Source organism: Balaenoptera ricei, chromosome 9 (assembly GCF_028023285.1).
Source record: "Balaenoptera ricei isolate mBalRic1 chromosome 9, mBalRic1.hap2, whole genome shotgun sequence".
In the NCBI taxonomy this organism is placed as follows: domain Eukaryota; kingdom Metazoa; phylum Chordata; class Mammalia; order Artiodactyla; family Balaenopteridae; genus Balaenoptera; species Balaenoptera ricei.
In genome coordinates this window covers 7,169,425-7,197,216 of record NC_082647.1, presented here as the reverse complement: position 1 = coordinate 7,197,216, position 27,792 = coordinate 7,169,425, and the positions used below count along the sequence as shown (strand labels likewise).

The window sequence follows — 27,792 nt, the reverse complement described above, 5'->3', positions numbered from 1 at the left end:
ATGCCACCCCATCACCAGCTGCTTTTCAAGCCAGGCGGGAGGGCTTCCTGGGCCTGCGGGAGGCGCCCAGCTTCTGCTGCCGGTCTTTCCAGCACCTTCCAAACCTGTCACTCTCCCTCCTCCCTCCTGAACCCCGCTGTCCTCCCGACACCCGGGCGCAGGGACGGTCTGCGCCGGGAGCTCCACCCTCTCGCAGGCTCATTCACATGTCAGGCTGCTCAGGCCTGCCTCTCCTTTCCGGTTTTTTAACGGCGGGATCTGCGCCCCCTTCACCACCCAAGCCGGGGGATGAGCACAGAAAAAGACTGAACAGAACCTGTCCACTGACACTAGGCACACGCCCCTCGGCCACCTTCTCAAACCCCCCCCCTTCAAAACCAAACAAAAACGGCAAACAGGAAACGCTCGTCTTTTAAAAATTACTCTATTATTATCAAATAGAACCACAGTATCCAAAACGTAATTATAAATTCTATCCCCTACTAAGTGGCCCCGCCCCGCCCCTCCGAGTGGCCGGCGGCCAAATCACGCCCCCCGTGCTGATTGGTTTCATCCATTTTATTGTCAAGGAAATTAACAGCCCGAAGGGGTTCCCCAGGTCCGCGCTCCCCACCTGGGGCCCCGGGGAAACGCGGCAGCCAGCGACCTGGTCTCACTACCCCGCGTCCTTGGGAGGAGGGGCGAAGGGAGAGGGGGGCTCACAGCAAAGGGGCTCGGAGGCGCCCCGTCCCCGCCCGCCGGGCTCGGGCCGGGCGACGGGGCGGCCCGCGCTCACTCGCCCGTGTGGGTCCGCAGGTGGTACTTGAGCGACTGCTTGTAGCGGAAGCACTTGGCGCAGTGCGTGCAGGGGTAGGGCCGCTCGCCGGTGTGCGCGCGCTGGTGCTCCAGCAGGTGGTGCTTCTGCGTGAAGCGCTTGCCGCACTCGGCGCAGTGGTAGGGCCGCTCGCCCGTGTGGATGCGCCGGTGCTCCAGCAGGTGGTGCTTGCGGATGAAGCTCTTGCCGCACTCGGGGCAGGCGTGCGGCCGCTCGCGCGAGTGCACGCGGCAGTGGTTGGTGAGCTTGGACTTCTCGCTGAAGCTCTTCTCGCACTCGGGGCACTTGAAGGGCCGCTCGCCCGTGTGAGTCCGCTGGTGGCGCAGCAGGTGCGACGGGCGGCTGAAGCTCTTGCCGCACAGGCTGCAGATGAAGGAGACCTCGTGCTTGCCCGCGTGCACGCGCTGGTGGATGACCAGGCTGATGTGCAGGCGGAAGCTCTTCTTGCACTCGGGGCACGTGTAGGGCCGCTCGCCCGTGTGCGTGATCTGGTGCTTGGTGAGGCTGGACTTGTGGCTGAAGCTGCTGTCGCACTCGGGACACTTGTAGGGCTTGGGGCCGCCGCCGCCGCTGCCCGAGCTGGGCGACTTGGGGCGCGGCTTGAGCGCGTGCTTGGGGGCGAAGCCGGGCCCGCGCTCGGGCGAGGCGTAGCCGCCGCGGACGCGGTGGATGCGCTGGTGCAGCGTGAGCTGCTGCTTGTGCCGGAAGCTGACCTCGCACTCGGCGCACTCGTACGGCCCCTCCTTGATGTGGTTGCGCTGGTGGATGATGAGGTTGATCTTCAGCCGGAAGCTCTTGCCGCACTCCATGCACGTGAAGGGCCGCTCGCCGCGGCGGTTCCGCTGCTGCTGACTGGCCGCGCCCCGGTTTTCGCCCGGGTGCCGCTCGCTGTGCGACGGGGGCGCCAGCCTCTTCACCGCCGGGTTCCCCAGCTGCAGCGGCGGGGGGCTCTCCTCGCCCTCGGGGGACAGCTCCCCGGGCAGGGGGGTCGGGTACATGGCGGCCTCGTACCTCCCGGACAGCTGACCGAGGGACTGCAAGTGCTGCGGCAGCTCGTCCTCCTCCTCCTCTTCCTCCTCCTCCTCCTGCTCCTCCGTCTTGATCACGATCCCCTCTGCTCCGGGGACGCGGGACGCGGGACAGGGGAGAGAGAGAGAGAGAGAGACAAGACGCCGTTAGGTGTTGCCTGACGCCCCTACCCCGGAGGAGGCAAGCCCCGCTTCGCCCTCGCCCATGGCACTGCGTGGGCATCGTCCGCCCCAAGGCCTTCCTTCGGGAAAATGCAGCTTCCCGCTCCCGCGGCCCAGGGAAGCCAGGCCGGCCGCGGAGCTTGGCTCAGGAAGGAGCCCAGGCCTAAAATGGGCCAGTCGAAGACCTGCCTTGGAATTTTATGCGGAGGAAGCAGGGACGACGGCATCCTCGTGGTGGGACGCGGGCGCTGCGTGTGCCCATCGCCCGACGCCGCTGGCGGGCAGGGACCGGCAGGAAAGAAGGAACCTAGACGCAGAACCCTCCGGAGAGGCAGCGGGTCCAGGGCGCCTGAGGTTGGCATGCTCGAGGACCTACCAACTCTCCAAGCCGATAAACACCCCTTTCTTACTTAAGCCACTTGAGGATTGGGTTTCTACCGCCAGAGTCTAAAGGGTCTTGACTCATCAAGTTCCCAGCCTCGTCCCCCCTCTGCGGTCTCGTCTCCCCGAACTCTGCTCGGCCTCGCTGGTCTCCTTTCCTGGACTCACCTGGAGAGTTCTCCTCAGGTGCCTTTACTGACCCTCCTCCGTGTCTCCAAATCGTGCCCATTACGTAACACCCCACTCCAATCCTGTCTCCTCCTGACAACCTTGCTTGACCATCCCAACCTGCATCCTTCAAGCCCCCCGAGCCGCTAGCACGTGCGGGGGCGCCTCCCCGAGACTTAAAAACCCCGTCTCCTGACGGGGCACCTCACCTGCACAGGTGCATGACTCACCTGCACAGACTCTACCAGCCCTGACCCTGAAGCTGGGGTGGGGGGTTTCCTCTGCCTTTGCCACAAGCTCGGGTGTGCAATGCCCCCCACACGGTGAGTGTTCCACGAACACCCCAAATGGTGGATGTCCTCCTCCGCCGCCGGCCCTCCGCCCTCTAGCCTGGCCCTTTAGGACCTAAGATGTTGGCTGTTCTACAGGGTCCCTGGGGAATGTAAGTCCGAGAGAAAAGGAGAGGCCTCCAGCACCTATTTGAATTTTCTCAGGTGCCTTGAACTTACCTGGCCCTCCCTAAACACTTAATTGGGGAGCTCTATTTTTAGTTGCCGACTTTGTGTGACATGAGAAAGTCATTCACTTTTGAGTCCACCTGTGAGATGGAAGATGCAGTACTGTAATAGTCTGCATTTGCAGAATTCTCAAAAGCAAACAAATGAGAACTTTTTCAAAGCACCTCACACCTATGCTCTCTCATGTTCACAATACCTTATGGGAGACGTCAAGCAAGAATTATCCCCATTTCACAGACTTGGGGCATCCGAGCTTGGCACTATCAAGTAATGTCTTCAAATAAATAAAGTCAGACCTTTTCAGAGCTTGCAATTTAAGGACCAGCTAGTCTGTCCCCTCAACTGATAAGGAAACTGAAGCTGGCAGTGTTCGTGACCTGGCCAAGGTCTTCAAGTTTGTCAGTGACCACTAGGCCACAGCACTTCCAGCTACTCCTCTGCACCCAGTAAGTGGCAGTGTTAAAATGAGAACACAGGTGTGCCAAGTCCCAGCTCAGGCCTCCCGTCGTAAGACAATGCTGCCTCGGTCCTGTCAGGACTCTCAGCAGGAAGTGACCCAGAACATCCCTGGAACACGAAGCTTAAAAGATCAGGAAGGAGGAAGCAGCTTCAGAGGTTGGTAACTCATTGCCCTGGTGTTTATCCTGAAAATAGGGTTGTTTATGAAAGGCAGAGGGGGAAATATGGGCCTTGGAAGATTTAAACTCTCCTTGAGTTTCCAAGTTGTTCTTTCTTAATGAAATAAGAATGAAACAGTTGGCCCTAAAATTCAGGTCTCGAAATCCCACAAAAAGCTTACAATATTACTAAATGGTACTAACAGAATTAATGGGAGTGTTCAAAGGGCAATCTGGAATTGCTCTTATGAAGCTCCCATTCAACGAATTCTCACAATTTGCCTTGTGTCTTTCACTATTCTCTAATGAAAGACAACATGGTATATTAAGATTTCTCGAGTATCATGCAATTATTTAAATATAAGGAGTTAGATACCCATCTTTTGACCAAGAAGAATGTCCATATTTTATGTGCAAAAAGGCAAACTGCAAGGGAATAAAATAAAATGAAAAAAAATTTTTTAAATCATCAAAATAATACTTTAAAAAAACCTAAATAAAATGGATGTGGATACATTTCTAAGTATAAATAATATATTGATATGATTATTGATATAACTTTGATATCATATGGTCATATGATACCAAATATGATAATTGATATGATATAACTTTCCTAAAGTTTTCATCTTGTCAATTGACTCTTTTGCACATAAACAAAACATACAGACAAAAACCAAAACCCAAGTGGGTTCTACCAAATTTTCAAGGAACACACAGAATTCCTATCTTACACATTATTTTTAGGATACAGAAAAAAGAGCAAAAGCTTCCCAGTTCCTTTGATAAGTCTAGAATAATCTTAATGATGATTCCAGAAAAGTTCAGGTTCACTTCATTTATGAATATAGTTGTAAAATTCCTGAATAAAATAGAGGCTAAGTCTAGCAGTGTATTTAAAAAAATACACCCCGATGATCAGACAGGGCTTTTCTCAGGCCTGCAAGGACGGCTTAGCATCACAAAATTGACCACAAAAGATGTCCTGGCCGTGCTGCTGCAAGCCCACTTCCTCACTGTTTCCTTGTCCTCACAGGGAGCAAGAATGTGCAGAATGGTGACCCTGAGGTTTTGTGATCAAACAAAAATGATGCCTAGATTCTACCTGAAAAAGCAGCCTCGGCCCTTTACGAAGATGTGCTCTTCAAGGGTGGAAATCTTCAAGCCAGTTGAGGCTTCCAGTGTGACGAGGGAATGACCAAGGACGCGTCGGGAGATGGAAGTTCTAGCATTGCCACTAGTGTGGGACCTTCTCTGCCTGTAGAGGGAGGGGGCCGGAGAGATGATCTCCGCCAGCCCCTGATGTCCTCACCTGACCGGGCCTTTGGCTGTGAACACCCGCCTTCCTTGCCGGGAGGCGGATGCTTTTAAACCCCGAGGCAGGGAAGCTGTAGCTGAGGCCGTGCTTGGTTCCGCCACGCCTGTTGAGCCCTCAGTGGCACAGCACCCCTCGAAAGGAGACCGGCGGCTCCCCCACAGGCGCCAGCCCCCCACTCACCCGCGCAGTTTCTCTGCTGCGCCAGCATCTGCTTGAGCTCACTGAACTCGCCTGAGCTCTCCGTGGACGCCTCCAGCGGGTTTTCCGGCTCCTGCACGTCCAGGTCCGGCTGCTCGCCGCACGGGTCCCCCAGCTCCGAGTCCTGGAAGCCACGCTCCTCCACCTGGCCCATCAGGGGCTCCGGCGTCTCCAGACTCTCGGAGCCCTCGTCGTTGGTCTGCACCTCGATCTTAATCACGATCCCGTCGTGAGCTGAGAGGGCGGGGGTCGGGTGGGGGGAGGACAAGAGAATCCAGAACATGTTCATTCCACCTGCCCAGGGTTTTGTGGCCCTAGAATTTATATTTCCAAAATTCTTACTTTAGAGACCCTGAAGAAATATCCTGAGTTGGCAGTAAGTAGGCATGGACACTGTGTAGCCTTGAATATGAACTGGAGTCAAGTTAAAATAGACGCAAGTTTGTCTCCATGACCCCCTGTGATTTTAAAATAAGGGTTTCTTTTAGAAAGAGATCCTAATTCCCTTTCCCAGGTTAGGTCAGCCAAAGGCAACAGTTTCTCTCTCTCCCCCTCTACCAAGCTGAATAAAGAAAAGGCTAATCGTCTGGTCTCCCCGCACACCTTTTCGACACTTCCCCACCAGGTGTCCTACAAACCAGAGGCCCCCAGCCCCTTCCTGGCCCCCGTTTACAGGCACAAAAGGGGCTGCGGGGTTAGTTTTTCGTTAAACAGCATCTGATTACACACATGGCCCTGACATTTTTTTTTTAATCTGCCTGTACATCTGTAAGTTAATTTCAAATGTCGTTACACACACAGGCATCACTTTCAATAAACAGGATTCTAGTGCACATTTTTGTTCTTTAGTGCAGTATTTTTTCCCCTTTTAATTTGCCTCCCCTTCTCCTCGCTCCCCACTCAACAGGTACGACCTTCCCAGGTAATTCCCATAACTGCCCTCACACTTCCTCTATGCTTATATAGTGATTTATCACAGCACGTTTACATTTATGTTTTTCTTTTCTGGCCATTACTGGTTTAAAAAAAATAAAATTGCCTTATACATAATCCTCTATGTTCCTTTTCTCACCCAAATATCTTGTAGAAATCCCTTCACACCGATTTCTGTAGGCTAACGCGTTCCTTTTCAAAGCTGCGTATATTCCACGGTGAGGATAATACAGCAACGTGTTCCACCATTTCCTTATTGACAACATTCACTTTCTGCTGCCAGGCTTTTGCCATGGTGAACAACACTGCCATAAACATGTGTTTATATCTCTAACCATAAAATAGTGCTTTTATTTTTATGAGAGTCCCAGGAGTGGGACTGCAGGGTCAAAAATTAAAAATATTTTAGAGTCTGATAGATGTCATCAGACTGCTTTTCCACAGGCTGTGACTATTCACATTTCTACCAGCCCTTTTCCCCACGTGCCTGCCAGCAACAGACACCACTGCTCTTTTTAATCTTCCTCAGTCTGATGGGTATAAAGTGACAACTTACTGATACTTTAATTCTACTTCCCTGACGAGGGTAATCTGAATATCATTTCTTTTATTTATTGGCCTTTTAGAGTTGATTCTATGTGAACCGTGTTCTGTCAATTGGTCAGAGTCCTTTGATCCCTGTATTAAAGATAACCCATTTTCTCTTACTGGCATTTCAAATATTTCCCCCAAATCTTTCATTTGTCTTTGACTTTTATCATATAACTTTCCTAAAGTTTTCATCTTGTCAAATATGTCTCTCTTTCTTACGGCTCCTGGATTTTCTGTCTTAGTTAAGAGGGTCTCCTCTGGTCCTAGATGGTTCATCTGATCTCCTAGATTTTATTCCCAGGTTTTTATTGTTTTATTTTTTACATTTAGCTCTTTATTCCACCTGAAATATCTTTTTATCTTGTGTATAGTGTGAGGTAGGGGTTCACCTTTATTTTCTTGCATATGGGCAGAGCTGTGCTAGCATGAAGTCCCTTAAAGGTTGAAAATCAATTGTCAATTAAGGAAATTATAAACATATAATGCATGAACATATTCATTCATCCTTTGAATGTTTATTCAATAGCTATTTATTGAGCACCACCTATGTGCCACGCATGTTCTAATGGTGGGACACATTGGTGAACAAAACATAGCTCCCCGCTCTCCTACATCTCACCTAAGGCAATAAACATAATTAATAAATTATATGGTACGTTAGAAGGTGATTACGTGTGCTGTGGAAAAAAGAAAAGGCACCAGGAACCCAGTGAACGAAGCTTCTCACTGTCCTTCGCCGTATCCACTCGTCCCGCCCATACTAAAGTGAACCAGTGCCCAGAAAGCAGACCGCCCAGTCACGCTAGCAACTGATGCCACGTGACCTAAAGCTGGGTTCTTTCGGATGCTTGGCAATCCTTTAATTCCTCTCTGATCAGCCAAGTAATCGATTCCCAACAGCTGGGGAGTGGACCGCATAGAAAGCGGCCCTAATGTCCCAGGTTGCACTCCCCACAGCTTTCCACGCAGACCGTGCCTACCTTCCCTCCAACTCGACTCTCCAAAGACGTCTTCATCCTATTCTCTGCCTTACAAAGAAGATAAAGTCACCCACACTCACATCCTGGGCTTCCTCCTGCTCCAGCTCGACGTCATCCTCCTGCATCCCCTTCCTCCCGTGCCCCTCCTCTGGCCTCCTCTCTTCTGGGCTCTGCACTACATCCGCAACTATGACTCCAGCATCGGAAAGATACCTTCCCTGACTTCAAAACTCCTGAAGATATTTTGCTTGCCTCCTCCCTAAGATAATTTTTTAAAACCATGTACCCGTTTGCACCTTTTTGAATAAATATACAAAATGCTTCAATCACTGCTAAAGATGTAATTTCTGGAGTATTGTAAATATTGATATTTTAAAATAAACTCTTCCATTGCCATTTAATGTTGCCAATGGAATCTAAGAACCCTAGCAATCTAAAACCCACCATTATTCACTTAAAAAATACACAAACAAGTTCTTCTTTGATACTTGAAATTTTAATATCATCCCTTTTCACCACGGACTTCTATTTCCATTCCCACTTTACCCACAGAATTTTAGCCTAATAGAACATATTTTTATGCTTAGGTGCCTTCCTGATCACCTCATTTACTGCACAGAAATGTGTTATGTAAATGGAAAGATTAATTTTGCTTTCATTTCTAATAACCACAGGGTTCTAAGTGTTACTTGTCTGCCTGGCTTAAGTCATCCTTAGTTATTATTATTGTGGAATGAAAAATAATTATTCAAGATAGGAAACCTGTAGGAAATGTACCTCTTACAAGGATGGATGGGGACTTCTTCCCCATTTATCTGAGAATGAATATTCTTATTGCTTGAATGAGACAGTGTTCAGAATAAAATCTGCTCCTATTTTTCATTTTTATAAATATAACCATTGGGAGAGCTCATTTACATAGATCTGTAGCTGGGCTGGCGGGAGCTTTGTTATGGAATCATCACTCCATTCTTTGAACTTCTGAATTATAAATACTGCAAAAGCACATGGTTAACATATCATCAAAAATTGTTTTTAATGACCTATTAGCTGACAACTTAATTAGGTTCTCTTTCAATTTTGTCAAAAGCTAAATATTCCAAATGATTTAACTTCCAAAAGAATTCGCCATCCAGGCCCCAGAGCCACCGATGTACTTCTGGTTCTGTCCCCCAACATTCTGGCTTGTCTCTTTGTTTCGTGAGCCAGAGGGCTTTTTATACATCAGAGAAACACTCCATAATAAGGCAGGATGGGCAGGAGGCGCCTCCTCTTTTCCTTTCACTGGTAGGAGACATGGGAGATGAGGACCAGCGCTACAGGGGCCGCAGGTGTCGAGTGCCCTCACTGATGCGTTTATGAAGGAGAACAGATGGACAAAGACTTGGAAGCTGAACCCGCAAAGCCCTCTGTGTTGTGCCTTCTTGGAAAGACTCTTGTACCCCGGGGCATGGGTACTGCAGCCCGAAGACCACTGCCTTCTCATCCTTACCTCTCCTTCAAGACCCCCACTCCACCAGACGTCCCAGGCCGCTCTTAGCCCATCGTGAGTGTGCTCTCCTCTGACCCCCAAGCACTCGTCTGCCCCTCTCTATGGCATCTAATTCTTTTTCCCTTGAAATGTGCATCAGTTACACATTTTCGCGCCCCTCCCCCACTTGTCAGACAGCAGGGAAACCAGTGTTTCCCACCAAAAAGGTCTCTCTGCCCCAAACAACTTCTGAAAGAGTTCTGACAACCAGACTGCATTCATAAGCAGTAATCTGTTCTCCCATTAAAAAAATTAATCAGGGGGCTTCCCTGGTGGCGCAGTGGTTGAGAATCTGCCTGCCAGTGCAGGGGATGCGGGTTCGAGCCCTGGTCTGGGAAGATCCCACATGCCGCGGAGCGGCTGGGCCCGTGAGCCACAATTACTGAGCCTGCGCGTCTGGAGCCTGTGCTCTGCAACGAGAGGCCACGATGGTGAGAGGCCCGCGCACCGCGATGAAGAGTGGCCCCCGCTTGCCGCAACTGGAGAGAGCCCTCGCACAGAAACGAAGACCCAACAAAGCCATAAATAAAATAAATAAATAAAATTTAAAAAAAGAAAAAAGAAAATGCTCCCTATTTCACTTACAAAATTAATCAGGGGCTTCCCTGGTGGCGCAGTGGTTGAGAATCTGCCTGCCAATGCAGGGGACACGGGTTCGAGCCCCGGTCCGGGAAGATCCCACATGCCGCGGAGCAACTAGGCCCGTGAGCCACAATTACTGAGCCTGCGCGTCTGGAGCCTGTGCTCCGCAATAAGAGAGGCCGCGATGGTGAGAGGCCCGCGCACCGCGATGAACAGTGGCCCCCGCTTGCCGTAACTAGAGAAAGCCCTCGCACAGAAACGAAGACCCAACACAGCCAAAAATAAATAAATAAATAAATATAAATAAATAAAAATAAAAGGAATTCCTTTAAAAAAAATTAATCAAAGACATATACATTGTGGGAATATAGTTTATGACCAAAGGTAGCATTTCAAACCAGTGGGAAAACGTTTAGGTAAATGAAGTGGAGACAACTGGCTTCCTGACTACAAGGAAAAAAACAAAAAAACCATCTTCACGTATCTCACCTCAAAATAAATTATGGATGAATCAAAACTTTAGACATAAATAATGAAATCATACTAGTATTAGAAAAAAACACAGCTTTTCCCCCTCCCTCCTTCCTTCCTTCCTTTAGTTTCTGGAAGCTGGTCAGTCACACCAAACATATTAAACGTGAACAACACATACCAACTATAATCTTTTGGTGTAAATTTTTTGGAAAAAAATTTTTGTAGCTTTGCCTTGACACTGTTTGGTGATAAACATTTAATTTGTGATTGGTTGTTAGTCTCTGTAATCACATTTCTTCATAAGAACTCTTCTGAGATGGGAAAAATCTCTGCTACAAATTGTTTTCAAACGTATTAAATGTTTGTGGACACTAAATTTAATAATTAATGAAGCTGGTATAATGTTATATTGGGAGACACAGTTAAACATTTAATTATCTACATTTTGTAATTTTCTTTTTGTTTTCTGGAGCAAAAAATATCTTATTTCAGCTTTCAAATATTTTTATAGATTTTTGGAAAGCTCGTAGGTCCAAGGCCTGTGATCATAATGTTTACTGAATAAAACAGGCCGAGTAAGTATTTCTACACTTGGTATGAAGCCCACCCACCATAAAGAAAATTTCTGGTAAATCTGAATACATAGAAACTTAAACTTAATAAATTTGGACACAAGAATTTTAAACAGCTATATCACAGATACACACAAAGGTAAACCATAAATTTGGAAACATATTTGCATACGTAAGACAGACTACAGCTAATATCCTTAATATTTAAAAAGCTTTTATAAATCAATAATAAAAAGATGAATGATCCAAAAGAACAATGGGCAAAGGATAATTCATAAATAAGACATACTGGAGACCAATAAATACGTGAAAATATGCTCAACATCACTCTTACAGAGGTTGCATGAAAACATCAAAATATTGTCTTTTCTACCCATCACTCCGGCAAATAATAAAAAGATAATACCACCTATTGGCATGGGTGTGGGGAAACAGGTTTTCTCATGCATAGATGAGGGTGTGTAAAGTGGCACAATTGTTTTGAAGGGCATTTGCTAATATCTATTAAATTTTTAAATGGGTATATCCTTTGACCCAGAAAGTCTACTTCTAAATAAGTTTCAGACGAGTGCATGAAGATTTACTTATAAAGGATCTTTAATGAAGCACTGAAACTTGTAAAGACTCTAAATGTATACCAATGGGAGTTTATTTAAAGTATGAAATCAATACACAGAATACTACGTCTGCTATTTAAAAAACAGAGACTTACATGTTTTGACATGTAAAGATGTCAAAGATATATTTTTGGAAAAAGCAAGTTGCTAAACAATGTACTTCTATATTGTTTGAAGAAATTTTTTTAACAATGAGAAAGTATTATATAATTAAGGCCGTGTGTGTGACTATATGCACATCAATTGGAAGGAATAAGCTGTTGACTCTTCTCTCTCTCTTTTTTTTTTTTGGCTGCACCGTGCAGCCTGTGGGATCTTAGTTCCCCGACCAGGGATTGAACTGGGCTCTGGACAGTGAAAGCGTGGAGTCCTAACTACTGGACCGCCAGGGAAGCCCCGAGCTGTTGATTCTTAAGAGAGAATTATATGGGACTTTTCTTTCTCTGCATTTTTTCTTTTTGAATTACATTGATGTAACTTCAGAGTTTCATTGGAAAGTGAAAACCAGCGTGGCCACATTAACTTTCTCCACCAGCTCAAAGCAAAGAAATGATGGCTGCCACGGGCTTTCCAACCTTTTCATGGCTACACTTTCTGTTAGATTTTTTAAACCTTGGTATATTAATTTTTACAATCTTCTTTAGTGGTTGAGAATCTGCCTGACAATGCAGGGGACACGGGTTCGAGCCCTGGTCTGGGAAGATCTCACATGCCGCGGAGCAACTAGGCCCGTGACCCACAACTACTGAGCCTGTGCGTCTGGAGCCTGTGGTCTGCAACAAGAGAGGCTGCGATAGTGAGAGGCCCGCGCACCGCGATGAAGAGTGGCCCCTGCTTGCCGCAACTAGAGAAAGCCCTTGCACAGAAACGAAGACCCAACACAGCCAAAAATAAATTAATTAATTAATTTTAAAAATCAAAAAAAAAAGTTATACGTACACATAGGCCAGAGGGATAAAGGGTTCTTCAAACCTCATTAAGAAGCTCCCCTCCACCCCCCAACCTGCTCCCCAGAGGCAATCACTTTCAATTCTTCTAGCTGATTCTTTTGTCACTTATATTCATAACTCTACGTAACATAATGGCATTGCTACTCCTTGAGTTTTCAATTTCAAGCATCATCTACTGACTTCCAAGAGCTGGAGGTGAGGACCATCTCTTCCCCAACCATCCACATCTCTTCCAAATCCCTGATTTTTCCCAGCCTGTAATTCTGGTTGAATTAATGTTGGGTGTTTACATTACTGGATTATGTAAATGCTATTTAAAATTGAACCATGTAGCATACTATAAGTACTCTTCTATGCCTGTAAACCTTTTTGCTTCCCCTGGAGCTGGTTTTCTTTTCTTTTGCTTAGCTTACTATTAATTACCACTAAGTCAGCTCCAATGTCTCCCCCCATCCTGCTCTATAACCCTCCTCTCAGAACATCCAAACAAACATAATGGGGATTCCTCAGTTTTACCTACTTGAAGAAAAACTTTCTGGAACCTCTGGTATGCTCCAGTGTGGACTGGTACCTCCAGATCCACAGCTGTCTTTTGGGGATCCCCTTCGGCAGCACCCCAGGGATTCCTTCCCCTCTCTTGTGCTGGAGCTCCTTACACCTCTTGGTTTACTTCCTCATTTGGCAAAGTACCTGCCCCAGCTTGAGAAAGCACGCATGGCAGACCTTGAACATCTCTGCGTCTCGATTTCACTCTCCTATTTAATTAGATTAGTCTGGCTAGATATCAAATTCTAGAATGTTGGAAAATATTTTCCAGTTTTAAAATTTAAAGAATTTTAAAGGAATTGTTCTACTGTCTTGTAGCTTCCAATACTGTTGAAAAGTCCAATGCCATTCTAATTCTTGTTCCTTTGCATGAACCTGGTCTTTCTCCCAGAAGTCTGTCAGATCTCCTGGGTCCTCAGTTGCTCTGAAATTTCTTGCTGAAGTATTTAAGGCTGGGTCAATTTTCATCCTCTGTTCTGGACAGTTGGTGGGCTCTTCAATCTGGAAAGCTGTCTTTAAGCGCTGGGAATTTTTCCTGAAGTCTTTCATCTCTAATTCCCTTCTCCCTGTTTTTGTTATTTTTTTATCCTGATATTTCTATTATCTGGACATTAGACTTCCATCCTTTACTTTTCTTATTCTCTCCCTATTTTCTTTTTTGTCTTTTTGCTCTATTTTCTGGGCTGTGTATTCAACTTTATTTTCTAACACTGCTACTGAGTTTTTAATTTGCATTATTATATTTTTAATTTCTAAGAGTTCCTTTTTATTTTTTTTTTAGATAAGCATTATACTTTTGTCATGGATACATTCACTTATTTTATCTAAGGAATATGAAAAAATGCATATTTTAAATGTATAACTATATATAAATATTTAAACATATTTCCCCCCCCGCCCCCGTATGGTCTCTGTTTCCTTGAAATTTATTTTTTCTTTTTTTCCCCCTTTGTCTCTGTATATTAGAGGCTCTTCCCAAATGTCTTGTGGTTCTTGGTTGTCCATTTATATTAAAAGTTGAATATTCAAAAGAGAATTGCAAGTTTGGTGCATTCAGGTAGGGCTTGGTTTCCCAGCAGGATTGTTTAGCTAGATCATTTCCCTGGGAAATCTCTTGGGCTGGCCCCAAGCATCTCTAGATAAGACTCTTCCAATATCCTGCCCTGAGGGTTTAATCTTGGATGTAAGCATCATTTTGGGATTCAGGTTAGGGAAGAAGGCTAGAGATCTCAACATCTCTGTCAAGCTTCACTCATTCCCTTGTTTTCAACATGGCACCCACCCCAATCGTGCCTGGTGTCCACATCCAGAAACCCTGTTGTTCACCATCTCCAGAGAATAAGCCTTGGTCACCTACCAGGGTCGGGTGAGGCAATGGAGGGAAATGGCAGTGTTTAAAGGCCTCTTAAGATGTTTGACCAATGCTCTGTTTTTAGCCTCACCTTTACCCCCATTTCCAAAGACACCTGGAATCTCTGGTACTGCTAGTTCCCGAGTCTTGAGCAGGGCTGGGGGTGGAGTGCAAACTGGGTTTCTTCCCCAATACCAATTTTGGATTCTGCTTTCTCAATCAGCAATCACCCAGCCATCTGGTCTCAGCCTTCCAAAACTTAGCTGCCGTTGTCTCCTTGTCCGTTCCCTTTAAAAAAAGTCCCTTCGCTCTCGTTTTAGAAGGTCTTGGGGAGGTGGGAGTAAACACATGGTCAATCTGCCACCTTTAACTTGAAGTCTTTCTTCATGCGTTGTTTTTAAAAAAACTTATTTTTGCTGAATAAGAAGTAATATACACTCACTTCAGAAAATTCTAAAAAAACATAGAGAAATATGACTTGGGTATGTTTCCATCCCATTTTTTCCCTAGTTTTGTTAACATCGTTGACTTCCTATTGCATTTACATTATCCACTTCTTTTTTTTTTTGGCTATGTCGCGTGGCTTGAGGGATCTTAGTTCTCCGACCAGGGATCGAACCTGGGCCCTCGGCAGTGAGAGCGCGGAGTCCTAACTGCTGGACCGCCAGGGAAGTCCCTACATTATCCACCTCTATACCATTAACCTCCCGTATCGACTGGCTCATTCCTGTCAACATGTCAAACAGGCTTTGGCAATCCCCATCTTAAGCAAACAAGAGTCCCCACACTGCCCGGCCCGCCAGCGTTTCTCTTCCCCACCCACAGCTACACTGGAACAATCTCCACTTCCTCACCTCCCGTCCACTCCTCAGCCCACTCACAGGCTTCCACCTCAACCATGCCACCAACGTTTCTCTTTCTTGCTAAGGTCACTCTGATGCTGCCAATCTGCAAATCCAATGGACACCGCGCAGTCTCTGCCTAACTAAACCACGCTGCAGAGTTCAACGCTGTTAACCACGCTCCCTCCTTCCGGAAACACTCTTCTCTTGAGATACCCGACAATGCACTACCCTAATTTCTTGCTATCGTTCTGGCCACTCCTGTTCCCTTTGATTCTTCTGGTTCCTCCTCCTTTTTCCAAATCCTACAGCAGTGGCTTTCAACCCTGGCTGCACATGAGAATCATCTTGGAAGCTTAAAAACAAACAAAACTAACACCTGGGCTCCACCCAGACCTATATATTCCAACTCTCCAAATCTACCCTAACAGTCAGGGCCCCAGGCCAAGGGCACAGGCTGTGCTCTTTCTCTTCTCCCGTCCAGGCTGGGAAAGCTGATCCCGTCCACGCTACTGAGGCCCACACGTCTGTCTCTAGCTCAGGGCTCTTCTGTGAGCTCCAGGCTCCTCTACTCAGCTGCTTTCTCAACACCACCTCCTTGACGTGTCCTGGGACCTCACACCTAACGCGTTCCTCTGGGTTGGAACCTCTTGTTGTCCCCACCTACCCTCTCACTCGCGTCACGACCTGGACTCATCCTCGGGACCCCCTCTCCTCATATTCGACATCCGCCAGCCACCGACGCCAAAATACACCTCGCAAATACCCACTGTGCTCCCTGGGCTATGCCAGGCCTCCCACCTGGGCTACAAAGAGAGCTTCCTCGCTTCCAGTCCTCCCTCCCTCTGAGGAGTTCTCCTCCGAGTAACGGGAACGCCCCCTTGTGCCTCCACTATAAGTCCCACCTCCTCCGAGGCCTTTGCTGGGCGCCTGGTCTCAGTAAGGCCTTTGCTGCTGTGTGTCCCAGAGCCCTGCAGGCCCGTCTGTACAGCACTGTCACAGGGGCTGGCTGTAGTGTTACGTATCTGGGGTGTTTAGTTTGTTAACGTCAGTCTCTTGACATAGTACCTGGTACAAAAAATATTAGATGAACTTAATAATAAACATACAAGGGAAAATATGGTGTAAAAACTCTTCCCGTGTGATTTTAGTGGCTGTATAAACATCTGTCATAATGTAATATAATATTTGTACATCTTAATCCATATTTTTGGATTCTTTTCTAGGCTATAGACTCTCAGAAAGGAAATTATTAGGTTAAGTAAATGAACATTTTAAATATTTAAAACATATTTGAAGACCAGAAAATATCAAATTGCTTTTTAAAAAGCCTGAAACTATGTACAGTGTATGAGAACTTGGATTTCAGCCATGGCTTCTGGCTTGTTTGTTTTATTCTGCTAATTTGTTAGGTGACAATGGTCCCTGGCTTCCCCAGGCCTCCTATTCGCCCTTAAAGAGCCATGAATGGGAGCCCCGGCTTGGAGGATTTTGAGAGCAGGGTCGCTATCTAAGTCACCTTCAGGTCTCCTTGCCCTTAGGGATCCCAACCATAAATACTAGTTTATTGAATGCATTTACTCAGCCAGTTCACAAAATTGCCATGTTTGGTGTACTTGGAACCAGGAAAATTCTCAATTGGTATCACCCTTTGGGTCTGGCCCAGGGCTGGCCTTGTGGCCACTCTTCTAGGGGGGAGGACACACGAATGACAGGTGACCACTGGCTCTGATAACTGCAGACTCACAGGACAAGCCTGCTACCCCGAGGCCAGGGCCTTGCAGGCACACAGAAGTGCGAGTTTACAGCTGGCCCACGGGGCAGTGGTTCCCATTCCTCGCCTGCCCTCCCTCCGGTCAGGCTCCTAGTGGCTGAGACGGTTAGTGGAACAAATGGCACATTCCAGCCACACAAGGCAGCCTCTGTGAGGCCGCCGCTGCCCACAGAAGCTCCAGCCTTAGACGCGCTTGTGCCAGAACCAACCCCGCCTGGGGCCGAGGGGGCTGGAGTTATTTGCTCTCAATTCTGGCCCCACTTTGTGGGAGGCCCACCTGTGATGAGGGTGTGAACAGCAGACAGAGGAAGGGGCCCATGTTCCCATCCCAGCCCTTCTAAGAGGATGCTACAAAAGCAGTACCCGGACCACAAAACCCCACGGGGACAGCGGATGGGTTCTAGGATTTTTACCACAAACCACCTCTCCCCTTTCTCATCCTTTGCCTCCCAAGCCCTCTTTCTGATTTCTTCTCCTTTGACTCTCTCCGTTCCCACTGACACCTGTTTTTGGATGCGGCCGCTCAAACCTTTCACATACAGACCTGTTTTCCTCCAAACAAAAGATCACTCTGCCCCGTGCCACACCCTGTCCCCGACACCCACTCTCACCTCATCTACTTTTAAATCCATCTATTTTGTCTGCCAGAATGAATTCAGGATCTGCCTCTTCCCTCCATTTAAATCTCCAGACAAATCTCTAGAAAGTAATGCTGGTTTAGGGTTTCTCTGAAACACGCCAGCACTTATGTTTCCTCAGGGTCCTGCCTCTTCTGGAAGTTACCTCTGCTCCTACTCCCTGGGGCCGACACGACTGCACGTGATTCTGGACCTCCTCCTGGTGCCAGAGTCGATGACGTTACTTCATACAAGACCTGACTGTTGGCCCCAGTGAGTTCTCCTGCTAGACCATCCTCCTTTTTCAAAAGACAGGATCACCCATGACATCTGGCTACAAAGGACAAGGATCTGCTCCCACGGAAGACCTTCAAGGGAAGTGATGCAAGTCCAAGGGCAGTTCCACAGCAGGGGCTCCGGAACGAGCCACACCCCGAAAGCACTGCCGTGCAAGTGTGAGGGCTGCTGAGCGGCCGCTGTGGAAGGGACGGCTCCCCACGCGGACGGACGCAGCAGCTGGCGTGTCCTGGGCCACTGGAACCTGCCGGTCAGCACGCCAGGCCCTGGCTATCAGTACCAGTCCTGTTTCACGGATGAGAAAGCGGGCCTCCAAAAGGCCGAGTCACAAAAACCACAGGGCGAGGACGCAGAGAAGCCGGGGTTCAAGTGCAGGCAGCCCGACGCCGGCGTCTGCACCTGAGCCCACGGCCAGGCCGGCCTGAGCTTCTCTGCCGCCTCGCCGCCTCGTCTGGACCCCGCCCCACACACTGGAGGATGCTTCAGATGAAGCCCGTATCTGTCCCTGTCCTTTCACTCACCGGCCACAGGACCAGGGACGTGGCCCTCCTCTGGGAGCTCGAGGCTCACCAGCACCAGCATCCTGACAAGTGAACGCCTCTCTGTCAGTTTCGGTTCTGTTTCCCACAAAGAGAGAGGTGACGCTCGGTCATGTCAAAAGCTCCCCGAGACAATGAACGCAACGGCATTCCCAGCTCAGCCACTAGGGCCACTGGCGATCAAGGAGGCCCCAGGCGGGTCCCAGCACCTGCAGGCTTCCCTGAGGCACTCAGCCTGCTAACACAGCCCACCAGGGTCTAGTGTGGGTTGTTAAGACCCCACGCCGGGCCCCCTGAGCGCTGGAAGGCCTCGGTCACTGGCAGCCACTCACCAGCACTGGGGTCTGCAGGCGCCTCGCCCTCCTCAGAGTCTTCCGGCTCCTGCATGACCGGCCTCTCCCCGCGTTCCATCTGTGACATGAGGTCTGGTTTGGAAATTGCATAGTCTGCGCAGGAGGAAGAAAAGAAGATATCCTATGGGGTGAGTTTGCACTGGATGCTACAAAGGTGTCACCTGTGTGAGTGTGACATCGGGAGCAGCTGCCCTACCCAAGCCTGGCAATGCTGCAAAAGGAAGGGCCAAGTTTCCAGCCCTTCTCCTCAGGGCACACAGAGTGTGTACGCACGTGCGCGTGTGTGTGTTAACTGCGTGTGTGTGTGTGTGTGTTAACCGCGTCCCGGGTCCTCCCAGCGGCACCAGCAGTGGGGCACCACTTGCTCACTGATGGAAACTGGTCATCTGTGGCTCACAGGTGGCCAATGCCAGCTCAGGTTTTCATGACAAAGGCAGAAGATATTTGAAATTTTATAAATTAAAAAACTGATCTTGATAAAATATAGAAGCCATGAAACAAAACACTGATAGGTTTTTTCTTACATTACAAAAAGTTTAAAGTTCTTTGGAAATAAATTTAAAAGATAAAGAAACTTGGAGGAAATAGTATCACGCACACACGTGTAAAACATAAGGCAAAGGATTAATGTCTGTAATTATATATAGAGCCTCTACAGTTAGTAAAATAAAAAACCAAAAATATGAATGGGTAATTCGTAGAAAATATGCAAATGGCCAATAAACATATTAAAAGACGCACAAGCTCCCTAATCATCAAAGAGATACATGTTACGATAATGCAGCGTCATTTTTCACCCATCAGAAAAGACAAATCTTTACAATAGGGGAACCCCAGTTCCGGCCAGGGTGTGGAGGTGGTGTTGTCACACTCTGTTACGTGAACATACACAGCCCTGGGTAGGGCCCGTGCAAGCGCCCGTGACGTTGTAAACGAGCACCCTCTTTCCTCGGCAAACCCACCTCCTGGAATCCATCCCACTGAAATCCTCGCGGAAGAGCGCAAATGCAGAGATGCTGATTGCAACCCTCTGTGGCAGTGGGAAGAGGGGCTCAGGCTGCTGCTCAACAATAGTTCTATACCAACAGCCCGACGGTTCATCGGGAACACTGCACTGTCTTTCGAGCAGGGCTCTGCGCTGACACAGAAAGCTGTCTCTGACTACTGTTAGGTAAAGTAAGTGAAGGATCCCATTTGTGCAAACCACAAAGCGCATGTGCACGAGTGCAGCAAAATGATGAGAAACAATGTCGGCCCAAGGGTTCGCGGTGGTTACCTCCGGGGAGTGTTACCTCTGGGGAGCGTTACCTCCGGGGAGCGGTGCTGGCTGGGGGTGGGGACTGCTCTTTATTACACAAATCTAAATTGTCGCATTTTCACAATTATGTATATACTTTAAAAAGAACAGAAAAAAAAAAGTTACCCCATGGAGAGGTATAGATGTATAAAATTAACAATTCCAGCAAGGATCGGATTTTCTATACAACAGCGTATTTAATGTTTTTCTAATTTTTTGTGTGCCCAAAGAGTTCCCCATATCAGAGAAAAGGAAACATATACATCTAAAGCCTATTTTCCAGGTCTTCATCCTCAAATATGCTCATTAACGAAAACAACAAGAATCCACCGACTGTGGGGTATGAGAGATCCCAGTGAAGTCTCAACTTCCTGGTAGGGACCTAGGACGACCGTTTACTCCCCGGGTCATACCTCGTCTCTGCGCGAGCGGGACGAGAACCTGGGGGACGTAAGCTCTCAATCGACGACAGCGTTCAGCCACCTGGGCGGTCTATCAGGAGGGCTGACACCTGTCCTAGCTCCCACACGGGCAAGGTGTGAGGATTAAATGTCATTCTCATAAAGCACCTCACACTCTGCTTAATAATAGTTGGCTGGACAAACTAATTTCAACAGATATATATATGTATGTATGTATATATACGTATAGAGGGGCCACGGGGAAAATAATACAAAGGTGAGAGACTGCTGACGTCTGAGTCTGTCCCCGGCCCCCGCGGGTAGAGCGGAGTCTCCGTTTACGAGCTGTGCTGATCTGTGCTGCGCTGAGCTATGTGGGTATACGGGTGTCTGCTCTCATTTGCTGTGCTCTTGAAAATTGTCTCTGGGAGTTCAGAGCTCCAGGGCCTCCTAACGAACCCCCAGCCAGCAGGCGGGAAGCCATGGGCAGCGAAGCCATCTCCTTACCCATGGAAACCAGAGACTCGTAGTTGCCCCGCATCACGTTCTTGTACAGCTCCTTCTGCCACTCGGACAGGTTTCCCCACTCCTGCTCCGAGAAATGGACGGCCACATCGTCAAACGTCACAGGGACCTGAAACCACACAACAAGCTCAGCTCGGACCAACTGGAAGGCATCACGGGCCCTCAGCTGCCAGATCCCAAGGCTGCCAACAGCTCTGGCCCCCTGGGCCTGGCTCAAAACGCTCAGGACTGGAGTGGGAAAGGCCCAGAGGCCCAGCTGTGGGTTTTCACCAAGGACCTCCCTAGAAATTAGGAGGCTTCAGCCACTGTCCTGGCCCGAGAGTCAGGGCTCCGTGATGTCTGGTCCTTTTCCTAACAGGACAGTCCTTGCTGCTGTAAAGTGTGGTCTGCAGACCAGCAGCAATGGCACCACTGGGGAACTCACTAGAAATGCAGACTCTCAGGCCCCACTCGAGACCCACTAGTTCAGATTCAGCATTTAGTAAGATCCCCAGGTGATTCGTGTACACAATACAATCTGCAAAGTGCTGGCCTAGGCAACACGGTCCACGTGTTTTCCCTCCATGAGGCTGTGAAAAGGGGCAGTAGCATAAAAGAACAGAAAGAAAACCAGTTCACGTTTAAGTGCTTTCCTCTGGGAAATAATATTAAAATCTAACCATCCTCTGGTTTTTTAGGATACCTCTGGAAATCATATTTTTACTGGCGTTAACGTGATTTATGAGTTTACTGATAAAAATGTTGAGCAGGACACCGCCCTGTAACATCTCACCAAGTCCTCCCTCCACCTCCACGGGGAACCACACAGGTTCACACTTGTCCACAGCTCGACCACTTGGCCTTCAATTTGCCTTTTATCCTCAGACATCACAGACTGAACGCCTTCTACACTGACAGCCCCCATCACTAGGTCATCTCTCTGGTCTATAGCCTATGCTTTTATCAACAGGAGAAATCACTGGGTTTTGCTGTGTCCTGTTCTCAGCGATGTGAAGTTGGTGACTAGGTATCGTCATACTGTTTTCCTTCTTAACCGTGGCTTTCCCTTTCTTTGATATTAAATTCCTAAAACACACTCCAGTCCTGGTCACTCCTTGGGAAGCCCCGGTTGGGATAAAGTTACCTTGGGAACTTCTCCATTGCTGCCTGGGGGCAGCCGCAGGATCCAGAAGTTTCTGTTCTTCAGCAGGTTCTCCATGTTCTCCAGCCGCCTCTGCAGCAGCCCGTACTCCTGCAGCAGGGTCCCCAGCACAACCCATTTGCTCTCCAGGTGGTTTGCAAACTCCACGGCCGTCTTCTCGCAGTCGGCTATCTTTTTCTCATTTGTCCCGGTCCTGCCCTCCAGGGTCAGGAGCCGCATGGCTTGGGCCTCCAGTTTCCTCTCCACCGCTTGGACGGCAGCCCACACGGCCAAGCGGGTGATCTCCGCCGTCGGGAGTGGTGTGTCCTTCTGGGCCGCAGAAGAGATCTGGAAGGGGGTGTCCTTTTGGGAAACCGGGCTCTGGAGCAGGGGGTCCATGTCAGTCTCGGGAACTGTGGGGGAAAGGGTCAAGGGGTCTCTCTCGGGAACTTCGGGGGAGTGGAGTGGGGCTTCTTGATGATGGGTGGAGTGGGAGAGAAGTGAGATCTCTGGTTCAGCAGCAGCTGGGGGTGGATACGGGGCCTCTTCTTGGGAAGTCAGGGGGCCCTGGATCTGAGTCTCTTGCTCGGAAGCGGCATGATACAGGAGTGAGGGTCCCTTCTGGAGCACATGCGGCATTCGGCCAGAAGTCTCGTGCTTGGGAGCGCTGGGAGTCTGGGGTAGGGAGCCTTGCCGGGGAATGGCGGGAGACAAGGAAGGAATTTCTTTGGGGGGAAGAACGTGGGATTGGAACAGAGTTTCTCGAGGGAGTCCGGCAGGGGTCTGACGCGGGGTTTCCTCTTGCACAACGTTGGGGAATGACAGAGGTGAGGAGCGTTGGGTCTCCATGTCCAGCTGCTGGACCTGTGTTCCAAAAAGAAAGGACAGGATTGAAGGCCAGAGTGTCCAGCTGGCAAATAAATCCCCAAAATAAGTACCTATATTAAAAGGGCTTCAGGCTTCGTAGCAATAAGATATGTTCCATGGACATGAATCTCTTCTTGAGACCCTAGCGTTGATCTACACATCAATGACAACTGCTATTAACAACAAATAAAAGATGGTTATGCCACCTTCTGCTTCTATAGAGCCATCTCCTTTTTCACAACATACACCGCACAGGTGTCCTCTCATGAGTAGTGGTGTGGGAGAGGAGAAAGCATACTGGCCTTGAATCAGGACACTTGGCTTTCAGTCCTGTCTACACCAATGCTGCCCGGGTTGTCCTGGCCCACTTACTCAACTTCTCTGTTCTCAGGGTCCTCATCCACCAAATAAGGGTCATAATACCTGGCACAGCTGCTGCCTCACTGAGTTCTTCGAGCATTGAGGGTTAAATAGAATAAAACTTTGAAAACCAATAGAGCAGAATTTTGTCAATGCCAGGCTAGCCTAAGACTGCCAGCAAGCTGGGGCCGGTTCTGTCAAGGCACTTACCCCGAAGGTGAACTTGACATCCAGCCCCACCGCTTCTACCTGTATTATCAGGCAGTCGTGGTGCCCATATTCTTTCCCTTGTTTTGTCCAACAGCGATGACACACAAGTACCTTAAGCTTCCCAGACTCCTTGATAAAAGCTGCCTTGCTGACTTAACAACATTTCTCAAAGGGTTGATGTGGAAGAGGTTTGCCCTTGAGGCACGTTCAATGGACCCAGCCCCTGCTGGAGAGGCTGAACGGGCTACCATACATTCAGGCTGGCTCCTGCTACACACAGAGCAGAAGACAGACACTGAGACAGGTGTGGGCGTGGCCATTCAGACTCTCCTGAGGGAGCCAAGGTTCCCGGGGCTGATGGTCCCCGGCGGGTAGGTGGACCCTGGCCATCCGGAGTCCTCCCCATGGTTCGTGAGGTGGGGAATGAGGAGGAAAGGAGGCCTGGAAGGACCAGAGGCAAAGCTGAAGTCAACCAGTTCTGTGAGCTGTGTCAAGGCTGGTGGAGACTAGAACCAAGATAAAGACCGATTCCTTCAATTACTTGAAGGGGGTTTCAATCATTCACACTCTCCCCATTCCCCACCTTGCCATGTCCATGTTCAGGGAATGCTTGTGTCATCACAGAGGTGAAGCCAAGGTCTTCTGAGTGACCAGCTCTGTATCTATCTATCCAGAATGTCAGTATGTTTATTGGAACTGAATAGAATTTCTTCTATATCAATGTTTGTCCGTTCCCTCATACTCTTCCTTCAATGAATCTGCTGAATGGCCGATTACTGTGTGCCATATAGAAGTGAGCTTTAAAGTAACTGAAATTTCCCTTTTCTTCGTTTGAAAATTAGCATATTCCTGGTGTCCACTCTGAAATACAGTATGTGCCCAACAGATGTCTGCTGGATGAATAGTATAAATGACTGGGTTACAAAGAAATTATTAGAGTTAATAATGAAGTTCCTTGAGTCATCTATCAAAGACTCATCTAAACCTATTTATACCTTCTGTTGCTTTCTTTCTTTCATTTGTTCATTCATTCACTTATGTGTAGCTTATCTGAGACAGCATCACGCTTTTAAGACAAGGATTGAAGATTTAAGACCTTGTTCAGGCAAAAGGTTTTTGAGGTAGTATGATCCAATAGCTTTGCAGGGAACCAGATGTGAGGGCTGATTAATCAGCCCTGACAATTATCTGGCATTTGTTATGTGCCATGAACTGTGTTTTAAAGGGTTATCTAATTTACTCTTCACAAAACCCTATAAACAGGGACCACTAGAATTCTTATCCACACTTAGCACAGGAAGTTGTGGAGGCTTGGAGAGGCCAAGTAACTGGCCCAAGGTCACACAGCAGTCTGGCTCCAGAGCCTGGGCTTCCGCCTACACTGTAGGTCACCTCTAGGCCTCATCTGTCAGATGAGACAGCTGGTCAGTATGTGTTCTGAATCCTCTTTACCTCTAAGATTCGGAGGCTTGGAGATTAAACAAAGACCTGTGGGAAGGCCCTGCCCATAGACATTTCCATCTAATGCTGGGGTCAGGGACCCCTTTGAAAAGCTAATGAAAACTATGGATTCTCCCCCTCAAAAAACACACATGGGCACATACACAAAATCCCACGAGCACTCTCAAGGGAATCACAGAGCCCTGAAACTGAAGGCTCGTCAACAACTAAGCCACCTCTCAACTCTTCACAGGCGAGGGCAAGGCTGGACGACCCTCTGGGATAGGAGCCTCAGACACAGGGAAAGTGACGAACATAATGCAACACAATAGGCACATGTATGGCCCTGTCCTCACAGGGGGATTAGGGTATTTGCCTACAACTAGTAGGAGGAAGGGGAAATCCCCAGGGGCCACGCTAGTCCCCCTGAGTAATACAGGGGCTTAACTGCAACAATGTAGAGAAGCTTCAGGACAGTAAATTAAGCCATTAGCGCAAGACATCTTTACTAACTAGTCTACTCAGAGCGCAAAGGAAAATACCAGTTCTTTGCTCTCTATTATTAGACTGTCTCTGTCCATTTCCGGATTTGGAGGACTGTAGAGCAATGGGGGGCCCACAGGAGCACATCCCCTCCACCACCCCCAAATAAAAGCCCCTTGCTGTAATTTCACCAGTCCCAGTAAACCTGTGGCTTGATACTACCCTGAGCAGAAAGAAATGGCCAAAGAGAGGAATGGAGCTGTAAATATAAAATGTGAGATTAATAAGCTTGCATTCGCAAACTCTTGGGGGCAGGGGGAGAATTCCATTTCACAGGATTTAACCCACCTTCCCTACCCCATGTATCCTAAGAGGATGGGGTCTCCAGGATTCATTCATTTGCAGAAAAATACATAATTATACCTGACTTATAAAGAAAGCCATGCCATTGTCTTGTATGACCCAGTGTGGTTCACCCAGAATTATATACCATTCAAGGGTCCTGGAAATCTAAGCATTTAAAAATCATTTAATTTTATTTTCCCAAGAGTTTTATTATTAATATTATCATTATCATTCTTATTATCATGATCATTTTTTTGTAAGACCTGAGAGGCTCTTTCGAAAGCTCTATATCCCGACCCCTTCCTGCACACAACAGGAAACTGAGGCTCAGGGCACTGCCCCCCATGCAGCAATCCTCCTCACAACACGGCTACTGCATCTCAAAGAGCAGGTCTGCGGGGAGACTTTGAGACTGATTTTTAAAAATGGTCCACTGAAGAGGCAAACCAGCCCCCAAACCCTTAGTAGCCTGCTCCCCAGACCCCATCCGTCCGAACACCCAGAATTCGACCGGGTCCCCCGGACGCAGACTGGAGGCCGAGGCGCCCGAGCCCGAGGGTCACCTGCTCCTCACGCCGGGGACACTCGGCTGGGCGCTGCCCGGCCTCCCACACGGCCGTCACCTCCCCCCCGACGGGCCGCGTCGCCCGAGCGCCGGCCCCGGCCCCCACCCCAGGGGAGGCCGCCGCCGCCAGGGCCGCCCCCTCCCCGTCCAGGCCCGCGGCCCGGAGGCAGGCATTTATGCGGACGCGGGCGCCGAACCACGGATGACTCGCTACGTGACCTTGGGGCAGGCAGGGCCGGTCGCCGCCAGGTGTCCGTGCCTCAGTGTCTCCGCTCTGCGAAATGGGGAGAGCCGCGTCAGCGCCGCGCTCCGGCCGCGGGAGGCTCGGCGGGGCCGAGCTCTGCGGAAAACGTGCGGCGGCAACCCCGACGGACGCGGCGCCGTCTCCGCAGGGAACGAGGCGCGCCGCCCGGGCGCCCGCCTCCGGGCCCGCGTGCGTGCCAGGCCCCTGGCGTCCCCGCAGCCGCGCCCGGACGGCGGCCGGCTCCCCTCGCGCAGCGCCCCCCTCCCGAGCAGGGGCGCGCGAGCCCTCCGGGTCCCCCGCCCCCACGTCGCGGCGTTTCCGTCCCTTACCGAGACCCCAGGCCGGGCCGCCGAGCCCGGGACACGCAGGCCGTCCCCAGGGCCCCGAGTCCGCGCGTCCGTGCGCGCGCGGGCCGCCCTCACCGGAGCCGGGGCCGCCTCGGCCATGGCCCTGTGCTGTCCGGCCCGGGCCGGAGTCGCCGCCGCCGCCGCCGCCGCGCGGCCCCACGCAGGCCGGCCCCTGGGCTCTCCGCAGGCGGCGCCGGCCCGGCCCGGCCTTCCCCGCCCGGGCTCTCGCGGCCGTCGGGCCCGGCCTGCTCGGGGCGCGCGGGGCGGGCGGGGACGGAGCGCCCGAGCCCGGCGGCGGCGTCGGAGCGGGTCGCGCGGCGGTGCGGGCGGCCCGGCGGGCTGCGCCCCGGCCGCGAGCTGGGCCCCGGCCCTCAGCACCGGCCCCCGGCCCGCGCGCCGCCCCTCTGCGGCCGCGCCTGCGACCCCGGCTCCGGCCCCGGCCCCGGCTGCGAGCTGCGCTGCCGTCCCGGCGCCTCTTCAGCAGGGGAGCTGCACAGCAGCTGCCATGTTGATACAAACTGCATCCTGGGAGGCATGTCCCTCTCAGGCCGTTTAAAGAGAAACACTCCGAGGCTCGTCGGAGGCTGCAGGAACCCAGACAGCTCCATCTACAGCCGGTAGGAGCGAACAGTGTCGAGCGAGCAGCCAGGCGGCGACGGACACGCCCTGAGCCCCGGGCCAGCCCGTCGTGCCGCCCGGGCCGAACCGCTCGGGCCTCCCACCCCCCCGGGGCCCCCGGCCTCTCACCTGGGGTCCTCGCCTCCCCGGGCACCCTAGGGCGAGACCCGGAGGCGGGAGAGCGGAGGAGAAATAACAGCGCGCGGCCGAGGCGACG

The 27,792-nt window shown here is 49.9% G+C and overlaps 1 protein-coding gene across 3 annotated transcripts; it reads right to left on the bottom strand.

Annotated features, from left to right (window-relative positions):
• Positions 1–407: 407 nt before the first annotated feature.
• Positions 408–27,792, bottom strand: ZNF777 (zinc finger protein 777). Of its 3 annotated transcripts, none has more exons than XM_059933128.1 (6): positions 27,705–27,792; positions 22,100–22,960; positions 20,959–21,085; positions 18,733–18,846; positions 5,187–5,438; positions 408–1,928 (listed from the first exon to the last, which is right to left on the bottom strand). In XM_059933128.1, exons 2-6 carry the CDS (start codon positions 22,943–22,945, stop codon positions 772–774), a joined length of 2,496 nt encoding a protein of 831 aa, XP_059789111.1. In that variant the 5' UTR covers positions 22,946–22,960; positions 27,705–27,792; the 3' UTR covers positions 408–771. The 3 variants fall into 3 exon arrangements, with proteins under 3 accessions (XP_059789111.1, XP_059789109.1, XP_059789110.1); XM_059933126.1 differs by lacking the exon at positions 27,705–27,792 and adding an exon at positions 26,940–27,081; XM_059933127.1 differs by lacking the exon at positions 27,705–27,792 and adding an exon at positions 26,940–27,081 and having other exon boundaries at positions 5,238–5,438.